This window comes from Cajanus cajan, chromosome 5, assembly GCF_000230855.2.
Source record: "Cajanus cajan strain Asha chromosome 5, NIPB_CcT2T_4, whole genome shotgun sequence".
Taxonomy (NCBI): Eukaryota; Viridiplantae; Streptophyta; class Magnoliopsida; order Fabales; family Fabaceae; genus Cajanus; species Cajanus cajan.
In genome coordinates this window covers 53,124,563-53,142,676 of record NC_138521.1, presented here as the reverse complement: position 1 = coordinate 53,142,676, position 18,114 = coordinate 53,124,563, and the positions used below count along the sequence as shown (strand labels likewise).

Genomic DNA, 18,114 nt, shown 5'->3' with positions numbered 1-18,114 from the left:
AATCTTCATTATTTATTGTAAAAGCTTAATGATTTACACTAGTTATATAACGTTTAAAGGAAACGAAAATAACACTATTGTAACCTTCATAACCATTTTTATAAGGTTGAGCCTGGAATGGATTGTTCGTAAAACAATACTTGTTTGAGCCTAAAAAAACTTGGTTGAAAATAATACTTGGTTGCTAAGCCGATAAAGGCTTGTTGTGAAAATAATACTTGAGTAATTGCTTGAAGAGACAAGTTAAATAATACTTAAGATTGAGTCAGAAGTGACTTGTTGAAAGAAAACTTATATCTTTGTTGAAAAATAGTGAAACTCAATCTGGTTGGATTGAGAACTAGGCGTAGTCTCAATAGTTGAGATAAACCAATATAAAAATATTTAGTGTCCTGTCTGACTTCTCTTTGCACTCCATCTAACTAGCGATACTATTTCACCATGTAAGAAGTGCGAGTTTTTGATACACATTATTCAACCCCCTTATAGTGTTTATCTTTTCTCCACATAATATATTTTTTACAATTGATTTTTCGTTAGGTTGTCATTTCATTATTTTTTAGCTTCAAGCTTTCTTTTATAGTGTTTTACTAAAGATGACCGTTGCAAATTCTTTAACTTTTCTCTCATGGCTTATTTCGTTTGTCTTCATGATTTGCTCTTTAAGAAGATAAATGTGTGTTGGTATAATAAATGTTTGCATTAAATGCTTTCATTAAATTGTTACTTCTTATCTTATCAAAGAATATACTTATCATCTTTTGAGTACTGAGTGGGTAGAAGCATGGTGTAGGGCATTGTAGTGATGAAACAACTTTTGACTACAACTTTTCATGTGTTGTAGAGATCTGCTTGTCCTTTATTTGGTACAAAACATGTCTTTCTTTCCTTTTATATAGAATATTTATGGTTTAGGGTTCAATGTTTAATGTTTATGGTTAATGGTCCAGGGTTTATGATTTAGGGTTAAGGTTTAGTGTTTTAGTGTTTATGATTTAAGGTTTAGGGTTTGAAACAAAACATGTATTTCTTTCCTTTTTATAAAACGTTGATAGTTTGGTACTGTGGAACATTTTTAAAATTCGATATGCTAATGAAACATTTAGACATAGTCATTTTCTTGTTTAAAAATGTATATCTCTTTTTATGACTAAGAGATAATCTTAGTCGGTAACATAAATGTCTTAATGTGTTTGTCTTATACAAGTATTTGTTTTACTGACAAATTGTGTTTTAGTGGAAGATTTGTCTTAGTCATTTTGAAAACTTATACTATTGATAAAAAAAAACTTCTTTATCAAGAAGATCGTTCGAGCACTTCGATACTTAGAATACTTTGATCTTCTTGAGAAGAGATCCAAGATTTCACTCTCTTTGACTCTTTTTTTACTCTCTCTAACTTCCATGATGACTAGGATTTGAGAAAATACTTTCTGTTAAGAGTGTGGACCTTGTTTCACATTAGTGAATATTTACAATTCCTTAAAAATCGTTATTCCTATCAAATAACAATTATTCTCAAAACTACTCTACTAAACACATTTATAATTTAATCCTTAATTATTTAATTATTTATTTATTAGTCTCTTGATACATCACATGTTTCTCATATGAGACATAATTATCTTACGCTTAATAGATTTAAAATCTCAATTACGGAATGGCTAAGACCTAAATTCCCCTTGCATGACCATTCTCTTCAATCAGGTGAAGAATTTCGTAGTCCAAAGAATTCTAAAATCTTGCAATGGAGGCAAACGAACAATGAAACTCCAACAAGTAAGGAAGGGTGAAATTTGTTGATTAGTTCATAGATCCTATGGTGCCTAGCATTTACAGCACCACGAATATTCCACACTATAAGATTAATATCTTTAAACCCCGTCATCATAAAAAAAAAATGTTAGTAGGATGTTAAGCCCTTCACATTGTCATATCTACATCCTGCAGCTCCTTACATAGTAATATAAATTTCAATTAATGTTAATAATGTGACTTTTATATAATTTTATAAATAAATATTTTGTGTACAGTATGACATAATTTTGTGAATTATTAGGGTCGCAAATGTAAATTTTTAAACATTATGACAAAATGTGTAAATTCAAAAAACAAGTAATAAAATATGTAATTTAATTTTTTTTTGCCATGTTAGCCACAATGTCAATAACAAATGTCATGATCTATCAACAATAATTAAGTAATGTCAAATAATCAATCAATGCAGAGATAAAATGTGTAAATTTAAATTCTAAGTGACAAAATTTATAAAATTGTGAAAGATAAGTGGTAAAAAGTGTAATTAAATATTTAATTATGAATACTTATAAAAAAATATTTAAATTTTTATACGTGAAAACTCATATTTGTAACATGTCACGTAAGAAACCATATCTTTCTAACTTAACCTAGGAGTTGATGTAGTAAATTTCTCTTGCACATAATATTGCTCCTTATGAATTGAACAATGACTTGGTCGACTCAGGTTGACCCCCTTACTCTACGCACAACAATGCCCCCTTGCTACACGCTCAAGTTTGCAACACATGCTACTTTTTCCACGCAAGCTTTTATTGAATTGAGGTATTGACTAGAATAAATCCAATTGACCCAAGAATTTTTTTTTGCAAGAAGGTAGAATCCTTGAGATGGCATTAACTAATAAATTGGTATATATACTATCCAGGTATACTAACGTAGTAGTGACTTAGAAGTTAAAACGCTACTCATCTTTGCTTCCATATATATACAACTTGGGCTTGGAATTGGATACATCCGATACATCAAGTATTTGGTGAGTTCATATTAATAGTGGTTTTTCTTCTTCTTTTTCTTCTATTGTGACTAAGACTAACATATGCTTCTACGCATGCACATGACAGATGACATGGAAAGAGAGTCATCAGGGATTGTCAGCTTAATGCTAAACATGTGCTTATGGCTTGCCCTGGTTCCATTCTTCATTACTCAGGCTAATTCAGCACAAGACAAATCTGTTGCAAGGGAAGTTCTTGCTGATAATAACCCGGGTACATATATACCACAAACTGCATATTTGGTTCCAAATTTATTTATTTTTACTTAAATATATTTTTAGTTAATCAATACGAGATAAATTTCTTTTTAATCTTGTAATTTGAAAAAAAAATCTTGCTTTATTTTCTCTACTTAATGTTGTTGATAATTTATTGAACACTATCGTATAAAATTTATCTATTAATATTATTGTTAATGAAAATATACATTAAATTCTGTTATTATCAGTTATGTTATTGATGCCTTTAGATTAAAATAATATACTTTTTTTAAAATTATAAAGACTAAAAAAGTTAATTTTAAATTTTGAGAAAAAAAAATTATTTTAAATTTAAAGGACTAAAAATATATTAAGTTATTTTTATCATTTTTATAAGTAAGAATTATAATGAAAACAAGATAATTTGAACCTATATAGTGGTGGATCTAAAATTGTTAGTGGGAACAATTTTTTTAAAAAAATAAAAACTAATAATTATTATAATATATACAAAGAATAGAATATAAATGTCGTAAAAAATCATCATTAAATTCAATATATAAAATTCAGAGATATAAAATATAATATCTTTAAACATATAATAATAATTTAATTAAAATGAAAGGGATATATTTATCCACCTTCACTATAATATAAGTTTGATATTGCTTATAACTTTTTATATAATATTCCAACTATCACCCGTTTCAAATTAAGGAAACATTTTTAAGTTTTTTTTTTTTAATAAACATCCAAATTGGTACTTCAACTTGGAAAAAACTTTTATATTAACCCCTAAAACTAAGAAATTGTTAAATACATTTATAAAAATGCAAGTTCAGAATCATATATTAGTCTAATTAAACTAAAAAAATTTATAACTAAAATGACAATATTAATATATATTTAGGAATATTAAATTTAAGAATTTATTTGATATTCTAAGAAGTTAATTAATTTACAATTTATTAATTAATTTCTTAGATGAATATGATACTACTTCCCAAATTCAGGATCAGTGCAGGCGTTTACTCTCTAATCTTTTTTACTCCTATAATAGAATTTTAGGCAGGAATTCGCAATCTTCAATGTATACAATTGATGCTTAATTGAATTTATGAAAGTAAAAGATCACATGTTAATTATTATTTACTACCATGGAAATCTAACCCGCTTTCGTAGGTACTCACTCAAACCGTCTCGATTTGGACGGGAAAAACCCGTATTTATCAGGTTCGGGTTTTTCCAGATTGATACAATCGAGCCCCGTCTCGCTTCGTTTAATAATATAATTAAAAAATTATTTATATATATATATATAAATCAAAATTAGAAATATTTATATGTAAAAATTTATATTATTATTTTTTTTTAAATTATTCATATTTATTTAAAAGAAAAAGAAAAAAAAAGGAGCGCGGGAAAACCGAACCTCACCAAAACAAAGATGAAGACCCAGATTTTACTCTCGCTATGAGCGGAGCAGGGTGGTTTAAATTTTCCCGCCCCACCTCGCCCCCTTGCCATGCCTACCCTGGTCTACTGCCATAAGAACTGGACAAGTTGTATATATTTTATATTCATCTGACTGAAAATAATATTTGTAGGTTTCATAAGCATTGATTGTGGATCGAACATCGATTACTTTGACAATGATACTGGAATTTGGTATCAAACAGACCAAGAGTTTGTGAAAACAGGAACGAATCATCTGGTTTCATCCACTGTGAACTTAAACTATGTTTACTTTGCGAGACGGTTGAACACGTTGAGATGCTTTCCAGAAGGAGAAAGGAACTGCTACAAATTGGAACCAAAGCAGGGCAAAAACAATAGGTATCTCATCAGAGCATTCTTTTCATATGGAAATTATGACGGCAAAAATGAAAACCCAGTTTTTGAACTGCATCTTGGAGTCAATTTTTGGAGAAAGGTTAATGTAAGTGCTTATTTCACCTTCGATGAGGTCATTCTCACTTCCTCATCTGATACTATAGATGTGTGCCTTGTAAAGACTGGCCCAACAATCCCTTGCATTTCTTCATTGGAATTAAGGGTTTTAAACAGTTCCAGTTATCAGAATCAGATCATGTCCGTCAGCGATCCACAACCACTGTTATTATATCAAGTTAGGACTGATGTTGGTTCCCCACAATTGCAATCGCCTGATAATGTCGAGTAATCATCTGATCCTGCTGGTTTCATTTGCCTTCTTAATTTATACATAATTAGTTATGCATCTGTTGATGATACAGTTCATTTCAAGGAAGTTTAATTTTCTCATAAAATCTTTACCTTTTAATTTTTTTTAATTCCAAGTACTTAATTTGTTAACATTCATAATTTTGTTGAAGTAAGTAAAAGGAAATTTAAATTTTATCTACACAAAAAGATAGATAAATTTTTATTTAATTTAATCCTACTACTTTTAAAATATTTAGTTTGGTCTCACCGCTTTTAAATTATTCAATTTGATTATCTAATTTTTAAAAATGTTCAATGTTATTTTTTTTATCTAACTTCATTAACATTGTTAAAGTCAATTTTAAATTCAAGGATAACATTAAATATTTTTTAAAAATGAGATAAACAAATTAAATATTTTAAAAATAGTGAAACTAAATTAAATTCTAAAAAAAAAAATAGAAAGACTAAAAATATAATTTGACTTAAAAAATAAAATCTATAATAGACTTTAAAAAAATATGTATAGGAAGAATAAAATAAAATGTTTTAATTATTGGAATTAAAAAATAAAGTTTGTAAAACTATAGAAAAAAAAAAGTAATTAAATTTTTTAATAATCATATGTTGATTTTTGTTGAGAATTCCGTTGAAACACTTTTGTTAATATTTGTAAATTCGTTTAATTCCATCAACGGTCTCAAACACGGCAAGTATACCGGCCGTTCAAGTAGTAAAACTATCGTATCCACAGGGATTAGAAGGTAATATAAGCATTTATTGACTATTCGTGACTAAAGAATAATTCCAATTTATAATTTGTCATGTAAATGTGAGATGAAGAGCATGACTATTGGAATGTTAAAACTATAAAGAGATTAGTTTTAGAATGGGAAAGAGTAGAAATGGGATAATGGTATTGTGAGGCTGTGGGGGTCAGATTTCACCGAACGTAACACTAATGTATCCTTAATCTCTTGTTAAATTCATTGCTTAGTCAACCCAATAGTTTACTCAAACCTAATCCCTTAGAGCAAGAGCCTAGGTGCGGATATTGAATATCAATCCCTTGAGTACCCAATACCTACACCCGCATTACGGGCTAGGGTTTAAGACTACTAATGGGTCAAGCTCTATCCCTAGATACAATCTCCACTAGGCATATGTTCCAGAACTAATTTCAAAGGTATTTCCCAATACTCAATGGAACCTTAAATCATGCAAAGGGTGATCAATCCAAAGCAAGCATTAAGCAAAGAAACAAACACAACAATGAATGAAACAACAAATATATATATCATTGAAAACGTAAGGATTACAATAGAGTATGTTGGCTACATCTAACCCCACAAAATGGGTGAAACCACTCAACAAAGAGGGCAAATACAAAATAGAGATGGAAGAGGAAGTGAAGAACCGAAGGAAAGATCCGCACACGGACGATCCCAAGCCCTAGGAATCCCTTCCGCAGCTCCTGGAGGCGCCCAATGTGTGAATGGGGAGAAAGATCCTCGAAAATGGCTTCAAATACGAGCCTGGGAGATCAGATTAGGGTTCCGCGCCCGGCGCAAGTTCTTCCAGAGAAGTCAAGCACTCTCTGTCTCAACACAAGCCCGGCGCAATTCCTTTTGCGCCCGGCTTAATTCCTTTTGCGCCCGGCTTAATTCCTTTTGCGCCCGGCTTAATTCCTTTTGCGCCCGGCTTAATATAACTGGCAGAGATGAAATACTCTGTTTTTGTCACGCCCAGCGCAGGTTATATTGAGCCCGGCGCAGAACCTCTTCTCTGCTCCTTAGCTTCTTAGGTTTCCAATCCTAAGAGTCTTCAACTTTCCACTCTTCCTCAATACCTGCACAAAAAATGAGGTGGATTAAGGTATTGTTAGATGAATTTGGGTTAGTTATATCTGCACACAAAATGAACCAAAAAGAGAACAATTATATTGCAATGGTTCAAAGGATGAGTGGAATTTGTTCAATAAGCCTCATCCAAAAAGAGGTAAAATTGAGACTTAACAACTCCCCCAAACTTAGAACCTTGCTTGTCCTCAAGCAAAAGGTAATTAATCTAGCAGATAACAAACAATGCAAGTGAGTCAATTTCTACATCCTAGTTCACTTGTATCTTCTTTTCGCAAGCATGAACCTCAGATGAATTTCCAATCACAATTATTGCAATAGAACATGACAAGGTGCAAACAAAGGTTTCAAAAGAGATCAAAGAGCTGAGAAGAGTAATGACTATCTGTGTATGCATCCTCACTAGGAAAATGTTTCTCTCTATGCACACTAGTGTATCAGGGTGAGTGTTTCTCTCTAGTCTACTACTCACGCCACATAATTCAACTTTGCTCTTCGTTTCCAAATGAAACCAGTGGTAAAACAAATGCAGACACTTATCACAAGGTCTTTATTAGGGCAATCTGGGTCAAGCAGGGTCAAGCGGTAGCAGTTTTATGGTTTTTCAAAGATTGAAGGTGTTATAGCTTAAGAGAGCAAATAAGATTTTACAATGATGTCCCTCTCCATACCCCATTACAACAATTAAGCACATGCCCCTAACCGGATCCAAGCCATTAGCCTTATTGTTTTTGTTTTGCTTTTTGTTTTTTTGTTTTTGTTTTTGTTTTTGTGTTTTTTTTTTTTTTTTTTTTTTTTTTTTTTTTTGTAATGGCTGACCACATACTTTCTTCTTCCCAAATTTCCTCATTCTTCAACTCTCCCAAACTTATTTGATGTCATCATTTTGCTCTCTTAACCAAGGCAAAGGTTATGGTTAATTTTCCATGGTTTGGGACAAGTGGAAGGTGTGGTGTTTAGGCCTAGGAAGGTATGGGTCAAGTGGAAAGTGGATATGGCTTTTTGGCTTAGATGATTAACAAAATATGGAAATGTAAATGCCTTGATCATATAAGTGCACAACATAAGCAAACCACCAGGGAAACTCAAGCAAAGTCTATCATGCAACCTAAGCGTAGTTCACTCATAAGTGTTTTAGGCTCAAACCTCACCCGGCTATGCATCCACAAATTATCAAACTCAGCTCAGTTCTATGATCAACATTGAAACCCGTATGCAACTAGTCATGAACTAAAGATCTAATGTGACTTGAAAATGTCTAAGGTACACACACCATAAACATCAAGCAAACTATAATCCAGAATCGATCACAAGCAGAACAAGTATCAACAAGATTAAAAACCATGCTAAGGCAGACTATTCACAAAAAGAACCAACAGAGTAATCATCAAAAAGACTATATATAAAAACAGTTAAATACTGAAAATAAAAGACAGAAAAGTAAATTGCAATAACAAAGGTAAACTAAGGTAGGCTCCATCTGCTTCCATCTATGGGGTCTGGTCATCATCATCTCCAAGAGCTGCTCCACCATCATCAACTCCATCAACCTCAGCAGCTCCACTCCCCCAAACTTAGGAGCCTGGTCCTCAGGCCAACCAGTATACGCCTGAAAGTCCTGGTAACCAGAAGTGATTGCAGAGTGTACTCATGAAAGAACATGGTGAGCACAAAATTTATACACAGTGATGACCAAGCAAATATAGCAAAAATGGAGAATATCCTTAGACCAAAATTAAGCACAACATGCATGCACACGGAAATGAACTATAACAATGCAACATAAAGCACACAAACATACAACATACAACAGAACATAAAGAAACATGATTGAAAACAGATAAATATGGGCTGTCAGGAATGTGGTGCGCCGGGCTTAACACAGATGCGCCGGGCTTAATATCAGTAAAAATCAATGAGGTTTCAAAATCTGATATCGCGCCGGGCGTGCGTTAAACGCGCCCGGCGTGGTGGGTTCCAGAGACCACAATTCGAGTCTTGCGCTGGGCGCGAGGTGAAGCGCGCCGGGCGCATAACCCTGATATGGTCAGTTTTGCCTAAATTTACTTTGAGATAAGGCCTGATTTCCACCTAGATACAGAGTTACCTCTTCCTCACACTCCCAACAAGATGTACCCTATATTTACCCACTCAAGCATGATTCTAACAATCAACATCTAACACAAAATAATACATACCACAAACCAACATATAACACAAACAACGTGTACACAAAACAATCATGCATAACAAACATTAACACTAAAATCTACAACAGAATGAAAGGACAAACACATAAACAAAGTCAGATCTCTGGGTTGCCTCCCAGGAAGCGCTTGTTTACTGTCCCGAGCCTAACAGTGACCAACTTGAAGTGCTCTACTCTCCTTCTCCTCCTGTTGCTCTTGTTCCTCCTTGCTTTGTGCTCAATCTGAGGATTGCTCAACAACTGCTCAGAGGAATTGGTCAATCTACTTCACAGTTCCTTGCATACAAGAGAAAGCAGAGGACTAGAGCGCACAGGTTAGCTTCAACAATTCATTACCAACACACAAATAAAAATAACAATAAAAACAAAGAATAAGTCACAAATAGCTACAAATACTAAATCGCCATTCTAATCCCCGGCAACGGCGCCAAAAACTTGTTGAGAATTCCGTTGAAACACTTTTGTTAATATTTGTAAATTCGTTTAATTCCATCAACGGTCTCAAACACGGCAAGTATACCGGCCGTTCAAGTAGTAAAAATATCGTATCCACAGGGATTAGAAGGTAATATAAGCATTTATTGACTATTCGTGACTAAAGAATAATTCCAATTTATAATTTGTCATGTAAATGTGAGATGAAGAGCATGACTATTGGAATGTTAAAACTATAAAGAGATTAGTTTTAGAATGGGAAAGAGTAGAAATGGGATAATGGTATTGTGAGGCTGTGGGGGTCAGATTTCACCGAACGTAACACTAATGTATCCTTAATCTCTTGTTAAATTCATTGCTTAGTCAACCCAATAGTTTACTCAAACCTAATCCCTTAGAGCAAGAGCCTAGGTGCGGATATTGAATATCAATCCCTTGAGTACCCAATACCTACACCCGCATTACGGGCTAGGGTTTAAGACTACTAATGGGTCAAGCTCTATCCCTAGATACAATCTCCACTAGGCATATGTTCCAGAACTAATTTCAAAGGTATTTCCCAATACTCAATGGAACCTTAAATCATGCAAAGGGTGATCAATCCAAAGCAAGCATTAAGCAAAGAAACAAACACAACAATGAATGAAACAACAAATATATATATATCATTGAAAACGTAAGGATTACAATAGAGTATGTTGGCTACATCTAACCCCACAAAATGGGTGAAACCACTCAACAAAGAGGGCAAATACAAAATAGAGATGGAAGAGGAAGTGAAGAACCGAAGGAAAGATCCGCACACGGACGATCCCAAGCCCTGGGAATCCCTTCCGCAGCTCCTGGAGGCGCCCAATGTGTGAATGGGGAGAAAGATCCCCGAAAATGGCTTCAAATACGAGCCTGGGAGATCAGATTAGGGTTCCGCGCCCGGCGCACAATTCTTTGCGCCCGGCGCAAGTTCTTCCAGAGAAGTCAAGCACTCTCTGTCTCAACACAAGCCCGGCGCAATTCCTTTTGCGCCCGGCTTAATTCTTTTTGCGCCCGGCTTAATTCCTTTTGCGCCCGGCTTAATTCCTTTTGCGCCCGGCTTAATATAACTGGCAGAGATGAAATACTCTGTTTTTGTCACGCCCAGCGCAGGTTATATTGAGCCCGGCGCAGAACCTCTTCTCTGCTCCTTAGCTTCTTAGGTTTCCAATCCTAAGAGTCTTCAACTTTCCACTCTTCCTCAATACCTGCACAAAAAATGAGGTGGATTAAGGTATTGTTAGATGAATTTGGGTTAGTTATATCTGCACACAAAATGAACCAAAAAGAGAACAATTATATTGCAATGGTTCAAAGGATGAGTGGAATTTGTTCAATAAGCCTCATCCAAAAAGAGGTAAAATTGAGACTTAACAATTTTATTTCCTTTCTTTGACACAAAAGTTAGATGTAGTTTCAAAAGTGTTGATTATGCTATTCTTCAATCAAATTGAAATTAATTTCTTCGTGTATGCGACACGTATTGCTATATAATAATAAATTTTATCAGAACAATATCATTAGATCTGAGTTTTGTTTGTTTGTTTATTATAGTATTTCAAGAATAATTATTGAGAATTAAATAACTTTTTGAACAAATTAAATTTTATTAATCTAATAATTGAATAATTTGATAGAAACCTTAATAACATGGATCAACATCATGTTGAAAAAGATTAATAGAAATTTTATTGTCAAATTTTATTTTTTTAAAGTAATATTATATGTTAAATTAAATTTATTTAATAATGTATCAAATAATTTTAAAGTATTATAAAAATTTAAATAATATTTTTAAGTTTAAATATATTTTTAATTCTTAAAAAATATGCAAATTTTAATTATGATTCTTGTAAATTTTTTCTTTATTTTTTTTCTCTATAACAATTGAAATATAATTTTCGATCTTTATCATTATATAATCTTTTTTAACTACTTATGTATCTATTATAATAAAAAGTGAATATTCTAGAAGGTACGCATAACTATTCATACACTATGACATCTATTATAAAATGAATGTTAGGGATCAAAAAATATAATTTTTAAGAGTGTAAAACAAAGAAAAAAAAACATATTTAAACTATTGTAGAAAAACAACAATTACAGATAAATATTAGTTCATTTACAAGAATAAAAAAATATGTTTATAAATTTTTGAAGAACATAAAATAAAGAATTTTTTTTTATAAGAATTAAAACTAAAATTCACCCATTTTACATATACTATATTGTTGCCATCTTAGAAAAAACTACAACAAACACAATAAAAATTAACCTTAAATACTCATGTAACTACCATAATTCTCAACTAAATAAAAAATGTAAACCTGATAGATACATTATAATAATTTTTTTTATTCATACCCGATAAGAACTTTTAATATGACATTGGAATTAATAAAATTTAATTTACATAAATAGGTAGAATAACTTCATTCTCTTGATCCAACATTCATATATTTGCATATATATGTGGATACATATATCTGGGTATATGACATGATTTACGTAGTAGTGTTTTAATGCATATATGTTATACTTGCATACATCATAACATATTTTATAACAAAAATCTTATATAGTTTTTTTATTCTGTCTTTTTTATTTTATAATTTAGTTAATAATTATAATTATAATTATATATAATTTAATATATAACTTATCTTTTTTAATATAATAAAAAAATATTTTCATTTGCTTTCTTCCTGCTCAAAAGATTCTTCAGGTACAAAGATGACGCGTATGATCGGGTATGGAGGTTTGACTCAAAATACAATGAGAATGGATGGTATGACCTATATTACAATGATGTTGACATTGGAACCAACAATGGTGCTTATAAATTGCCAGCCCAAGTTTTGAGGAGTGCAGCACGATCATGGAATGTTTCCTATTCCTTGGAATTTAACTATAACGATGAGTTTTTAGACCTCGACTGGCCTTATCAGTATTATGTCTGCTTCCACTTTGCTGAAATGGAGCAACTTCCACATGGCAAAAAAAGAATAATCAATATCACCCTAAACTCCAAAACCTCACAACCTTTGGTTCTTGAATACTTGAAGCCCGTTACTCTTGAATACGTAACTCAAGGTGATGTGCGGTTTACCATTAGTGCAACGCCACAATCCGACGCTCCTCCTATCCTCAATGCCTACGAGATCTATAAGGTCATAACACAACTTGATTCACCAACTCAAGCTACAGATGGTATGTTATAGACTTATAGTAGTATTTTTTTAAAGATGAATGATATGTTAAAGTCTGTTTACTTACGAGTTAAAAGTACTTTTGAGAGTTTTTTTTACTGAAAATAAAAAGTATCTTTCTATAAAAAAAAAAAATACTCAAAAACTTTTTTAAGTTTATAACCAAAGTACCAAGCAGACTCTTAATCACATTATGGTAAAAAGTACAAAGAGACTTGAATGAATGAACCGGAAATTTCAAGGACTTATTTAAGATTTTCTTAGTTTCAAACACCTGTTTAAGCAATGCTTGACACTTCCAAGACCAACAGGTGATTTAGCCTGTAGGAATATGAATTCTTTGTTGTAACTACATGTATGTTACTTGCACTACGTTTAGTTGGAGCTATTCAGGATATCAAAAACGCGTATCAGATCACTAGATTGAATTGGCAAGGAGACCCATGTCTTCCAAAGCAATATGCGTGGGAGGGTCTCATTTGCAGCTCTGACACTAATCCAAGGATCATATCTTTGTGAGTATTTACTAATAAGATTAAATACTTAAGGTCTGTTTGAATATAAATTAAAAATATTTTTGAAAGTTTTTTTATTAAAAAAAAACTATTTATTTTTTATAGATAAACTCTTAAAAATTCTTATAGACTTATATTTAAACAGATACATATTTCTACTTTTGAATAATATTTCTTGCTGAATTACCACAACATATGTAAAGTCAATCGCAAATGATGGGCAGGAACCTGAGCTCAAGCAAACTGACAGGGGAGATAAATACTTCATTCTCATATCTTACAGAACTAGAATTCCTGTGAGTAGTAGTGATTATTTTGTTGCTGATTCATTTTGTGTTCAAGTAGTATATACATACTTTTAAGAATTTAATTTGAATACACCAATTATGTATCCAATTATATATGTCAATTTATCATGTTTGGGAAGGATGATGAATGTTAACTTTTATAATAATTACTTTAAACATTATAAAACTTATGACTAGTTAGAAATCTTTATACTGACTGTGTATAAATATTAAACTTTTTAAGCATTGACTAATTAGAAGCCTCGCATACAATACTTATGCCAACTTTCTAGAGAAGCTTACATGACAGCTCCTAATTTCTGTGAATTTCACCAACAAAGTGTTACTATGTTCCAGGGATTTGTCACACAACGAGTTGGAAGGACCTCTGCCTGAATTTCTGGCAGAATTGCCAAAGTTAAAAGTTCTGTAAGTTTGAATCTTTCTTAGAACTAGTAAATTGATAATTAATTTTCCCAGCCAGACACTTGGATAACATATAATTTATGATTTATTGTCTTTGCAGTACTCTGACAGGTAACAAGCTTTCTGGTCCAATTCCTAAGGCTCTCAAGGATAAGGCAGATAAAGCTTTGCAATTAAGGTTTGTAGAATAATATTTTATATTCTCTGGTTCAATTGTTGTCCAATGTCCACCTCTTGTTTCATTTGATTGACCCCCTTAACATGAATTGTGAATTATTGACCAATATAAACAACAAAGCTGTAAAATATGACCATAAGGCAATTGTGTTCTGTATCCCGTTATTGCTCGAATCAATTACTTGAAGTGATGAAACCAGTTGCTACTCCATTGTTATGCAACATTCCTTTCCAACATCCATGATGTTTGAACTAGACAGATTGAAAAAAATAAGTATATATAACTTCTACTTCTTTGCCTATCTGTCTGAGCTTTAAGTAAAAACTACAGTCTATATTGGTAGTGATTTCTAGACCAATTAGTATATGATGCAAAAATCATGATTCCTCAATGATATGATAGCTAATATTGTGACTTTGACTTCTTTCAGTGTGGCTGACAATCTTGATCTTTGTATGACGGGTTCTTGCAAAAAGAAGAACTTTGTTGTACCACTCATTGCATCACTTGCAGCTTTAAGTGTAACCCTCTCGATTTCCCTTGGATTTTGGATATTTAGAAGATTTAAAGGTACGTCATAGTATCATCTTCCCAGTTGCTGAATGGGCATTACTTGGAAATTGAAAGTTGTATTACGGTTTGTGCTTATATCACAGTGTAAAACTTTTGTTGCTTTTCTTCTGCCAAATAAATAATTTCTATAAACTCAGTGGAAAGTTAATAAAACAAAATTTAATTTTTTATTTTTTTAAACAAATGCGTAATAAGAGACAACAACGAATCTAAAATTCCATGCAATGCTGGAATTAAGTCTGAACACAACATTAGTTAGAGACCATTATTGCCACCATGATAGTCGATGGATCAAAGCATTAATAGAAAAAAAAAAAGCGTATTTGAGTTCTGAATCAATATTGAAGAGAAAATTATTGGATACAAGCAAAGTTCTATATCAATCAAATAATAGGAAGGACATGAGTTTATATACACACAATTGTCTTCATTAGTAACATTTTAAATTATGTCCAAAAGTAAACAATATTTCTCAATTGTGGAGACATGTGGTTACCTCCGATATACAATAAGTAGTATTAGAATTATTAGTTCAACCAAACAAAACCAAAATCGTAAATGTGTAGATCCAAAATCGATAATATCTTATTATTGTGAAAACATGTGTGAGGGGCACAACAAAAATGTTCTTGCTCACATTATATATATATATATATATATATATATATATATATATATATATATATATATATATATATATATATATATATATATATATATATAAAAGAATCTCAACACGAAATTTCTATTCATTTTTTTATTATTTTTTTTTTCACATTCTCGAAAATGTTTTAATGTGGATTTTTTTTCTACTGCAGTTGTGCATTCTGATACCAGTTCACTAAAATCAAAACATCGAGCATTCACTTACGCTGAGATTGTCAAAATTACTGATAATTTCAAAACTACTATTGGAGAAGGAGGATTTGGAAAAGTTCACTTTGGCATTCTACAAGATCACACTAATGTGGCGGTTAAGGTGCTTTCACCATTATCAATGCAAGGTTACAAGGAATTCCGATCAGAGGTTAGATAATGCATTCAAGTTATAACACAATAAACTAAATTCTGAATTTAGTGAAGTAATATTTACATGGAGAATCATGCAATACTTTTTCTAGTTAACTTTGGTAGAGCTAAATTTTAAAATGCAGGTACAACATTTAATGACTGTTCATCATAGAAATTTGGTTTCTCTCATTGGGTACTGTGATGAAGGTGAAATTAAAGCGTTGATTTATGAATACATGGCCAATGGAAATCTCCAGAAACACTTATCTGGTAATTTAATCACAATATGTCCGCATGCATAATAGTTTAATTCGTCCAATTTATATAGGTTTTACTGTTTAACTTGAGTGAGAACCCTTTTTCATACCTAAAATAACATATAACATGAATAGAGGTTGAATGCAAACCTAGATAAACGTTTTATTACACCATGATTTATGGTATCATAACAAGAATTGTGAATAAGGCAGGGAGACAGGCCAAGAGGAAGGAATTTTTCAGATGCTTTCCATTTTTCAGAGTGCTTTTTACAGAATTGCAACTTTGCAAGGCTGATGCCTCTTTCTTTTACCCCTATGAACCAAAATAATGTGAGCATGTTAACCTGTATTTGTATGCAGTGGAAAATCCAGATGTCTTAAACTGGACTGAGAGACTTGATATCGCAGTTGATGCAGCACAGGGTATACGATTTGCTTACATAATATATTTATAGCCTCTTGTGCCCTTACCTAATATTTCGTATGGATTTTCAGGACTAGATTATTTGCATAATGGATGCAAACAACCTCTTATCCACAGAGATCTGAAGACTTCAAACATATTACTAGATCAAAACATGCATGCCAAGATAGCTGATTTTGGTCTATGTAGAGCTTTTGGAAATGATACTGATTCTCATATATCAACTCGTCCAGCTGGTACACTAGGTTATGTTGATCCACAGTAAGTAATAGTATAAAAAAATGTATTATATTCGCTAGAATTCAATACTTTTCTGGCATTCATTTTGCATAAACTTTTAGTCAAACAGTGGATTTATTTTAGTTAAACAGTCTAATTGTTTGTTTTCTAAATAGATTCCAGAGAATTGGAAACTCAAATAAGAAAAGTGATATCTACAGCTTTGGAATAATTCTACTCGAGTTAGTCACTGGCCAAAAAGCACTAGCAAGAGTACACGGGAAAAACATTCACATACTTCACTGGATTGTTCCTATAGTTGAAAGAGGAGATATTCAAAGCATTGTTGATCCTAGGTTGCAGGGAGAATTCAAAGTTAGTTCTGCATGGAAATTTGTAGAAATTGCCATGTTATGCACTTCACCAACTGCAGCTGAAAGGCCAGACATGAGCAAAGTGTTGGTTGAGCTAAAGGAATGTCTATACTTGGAGATGACGGTTGAGGGAATCAGTGAAAGAGCAAGAACTGTATCTGGATTGACTTCTCCCTCAGTTAGGTAGCCACAATACGACATGATCTTTTTATAGTGTGTTATTCTAAATGTCCTCATTTATATCCTTAGTTTGTATTGTTTCTTTTTAAACCTTTCTAACAATAAAGTCCAAGAGGTATATGCAATTAGAGAAGGTTAAAACCCTATTTTGGTCCTTTATAATTTTTTTTTGTTTCAATTTAGTCCCTCATTAATTTTTGGTCTCAATTTGGTCCTAAATTAATTAATTGGTTTCAATTTAGTCCTAAATTAATTAATTGGTTTTAATGTGGGACTTTCCGTCCAAATTGCTTTAACGATGTTAACTTTTGGCCACGTGGACGCCACGTAGATGCATACGTGACATCCACGTGGATGAGATTTTTTTTGAAAACACCTGGACCCAGAACGGCCCGTTCTGCAACCGGAACGGGCCGTTCTGGGTGCACTTTTGGTGTGTTAATTTTGCATCCGGAACGGCCCATTCCAAGTGCAAAATTAACACACCCAAAATGCACCAGAACGGCCCGTTCCAATTTCAGAACGGGCATTTCCGGTTTTATTTTATTTTTTTTATATATAAAATATTAATAATTTTATAAAATATATATTATTAATTATATTTTAATTATGTTATTATATCCAATAAAATAAATATATTAATATTTTTTTTATATTTTATTTTATTATGTTTATCTTATTAATTTTTATCATTTTATTCCTTTAATCTTAAATAAGTTGCA

At 32.1% G+C, this 18,114-nt stretch overlaps 1 protein-coding gene across 1 annotated transcript; it reads left to right on the top strand.

The window, feature by feature from the left end:
• Positions 1-2,292: 2,292 nt before the first annotated feature.
• LOC109811795 (putative LRR receptor-like serine/threonine-protein kinase At1g05700) lies at positions 2,293-17,833 on the top strand. The gene is made up of 14 exons (XM_020375627.3): positions 2,293-2,794; positions 2,883-3,029; positions 4,624-5,194; positions 12,453-12,946; positions 13,325-13,460; positions 13,685-13,756; positions 14,105-14,176; positions 14,274-14,351; positions 14,782-14,921; positions 15,743-15,951; positions 16,079-16,205; positions 16,556-16,618; positions 16,691-16,880; positions 17,015-17,833. Exons 2-14 carry the CDS (start codon positions 2,888-2,890, stop codon positions 17,397-17,399), a joined length of 2,679 nt encoding a protein of 892 aa, XP_020231216.2. The 5' UTR covers positions 2,293-2,794; positions 2,883-2,887; the 3' UTR covers positions 17,400-17,833.
• The last annotated feature ends 281 nt before the right edge of the window (positions 17,834-18,114 follow it).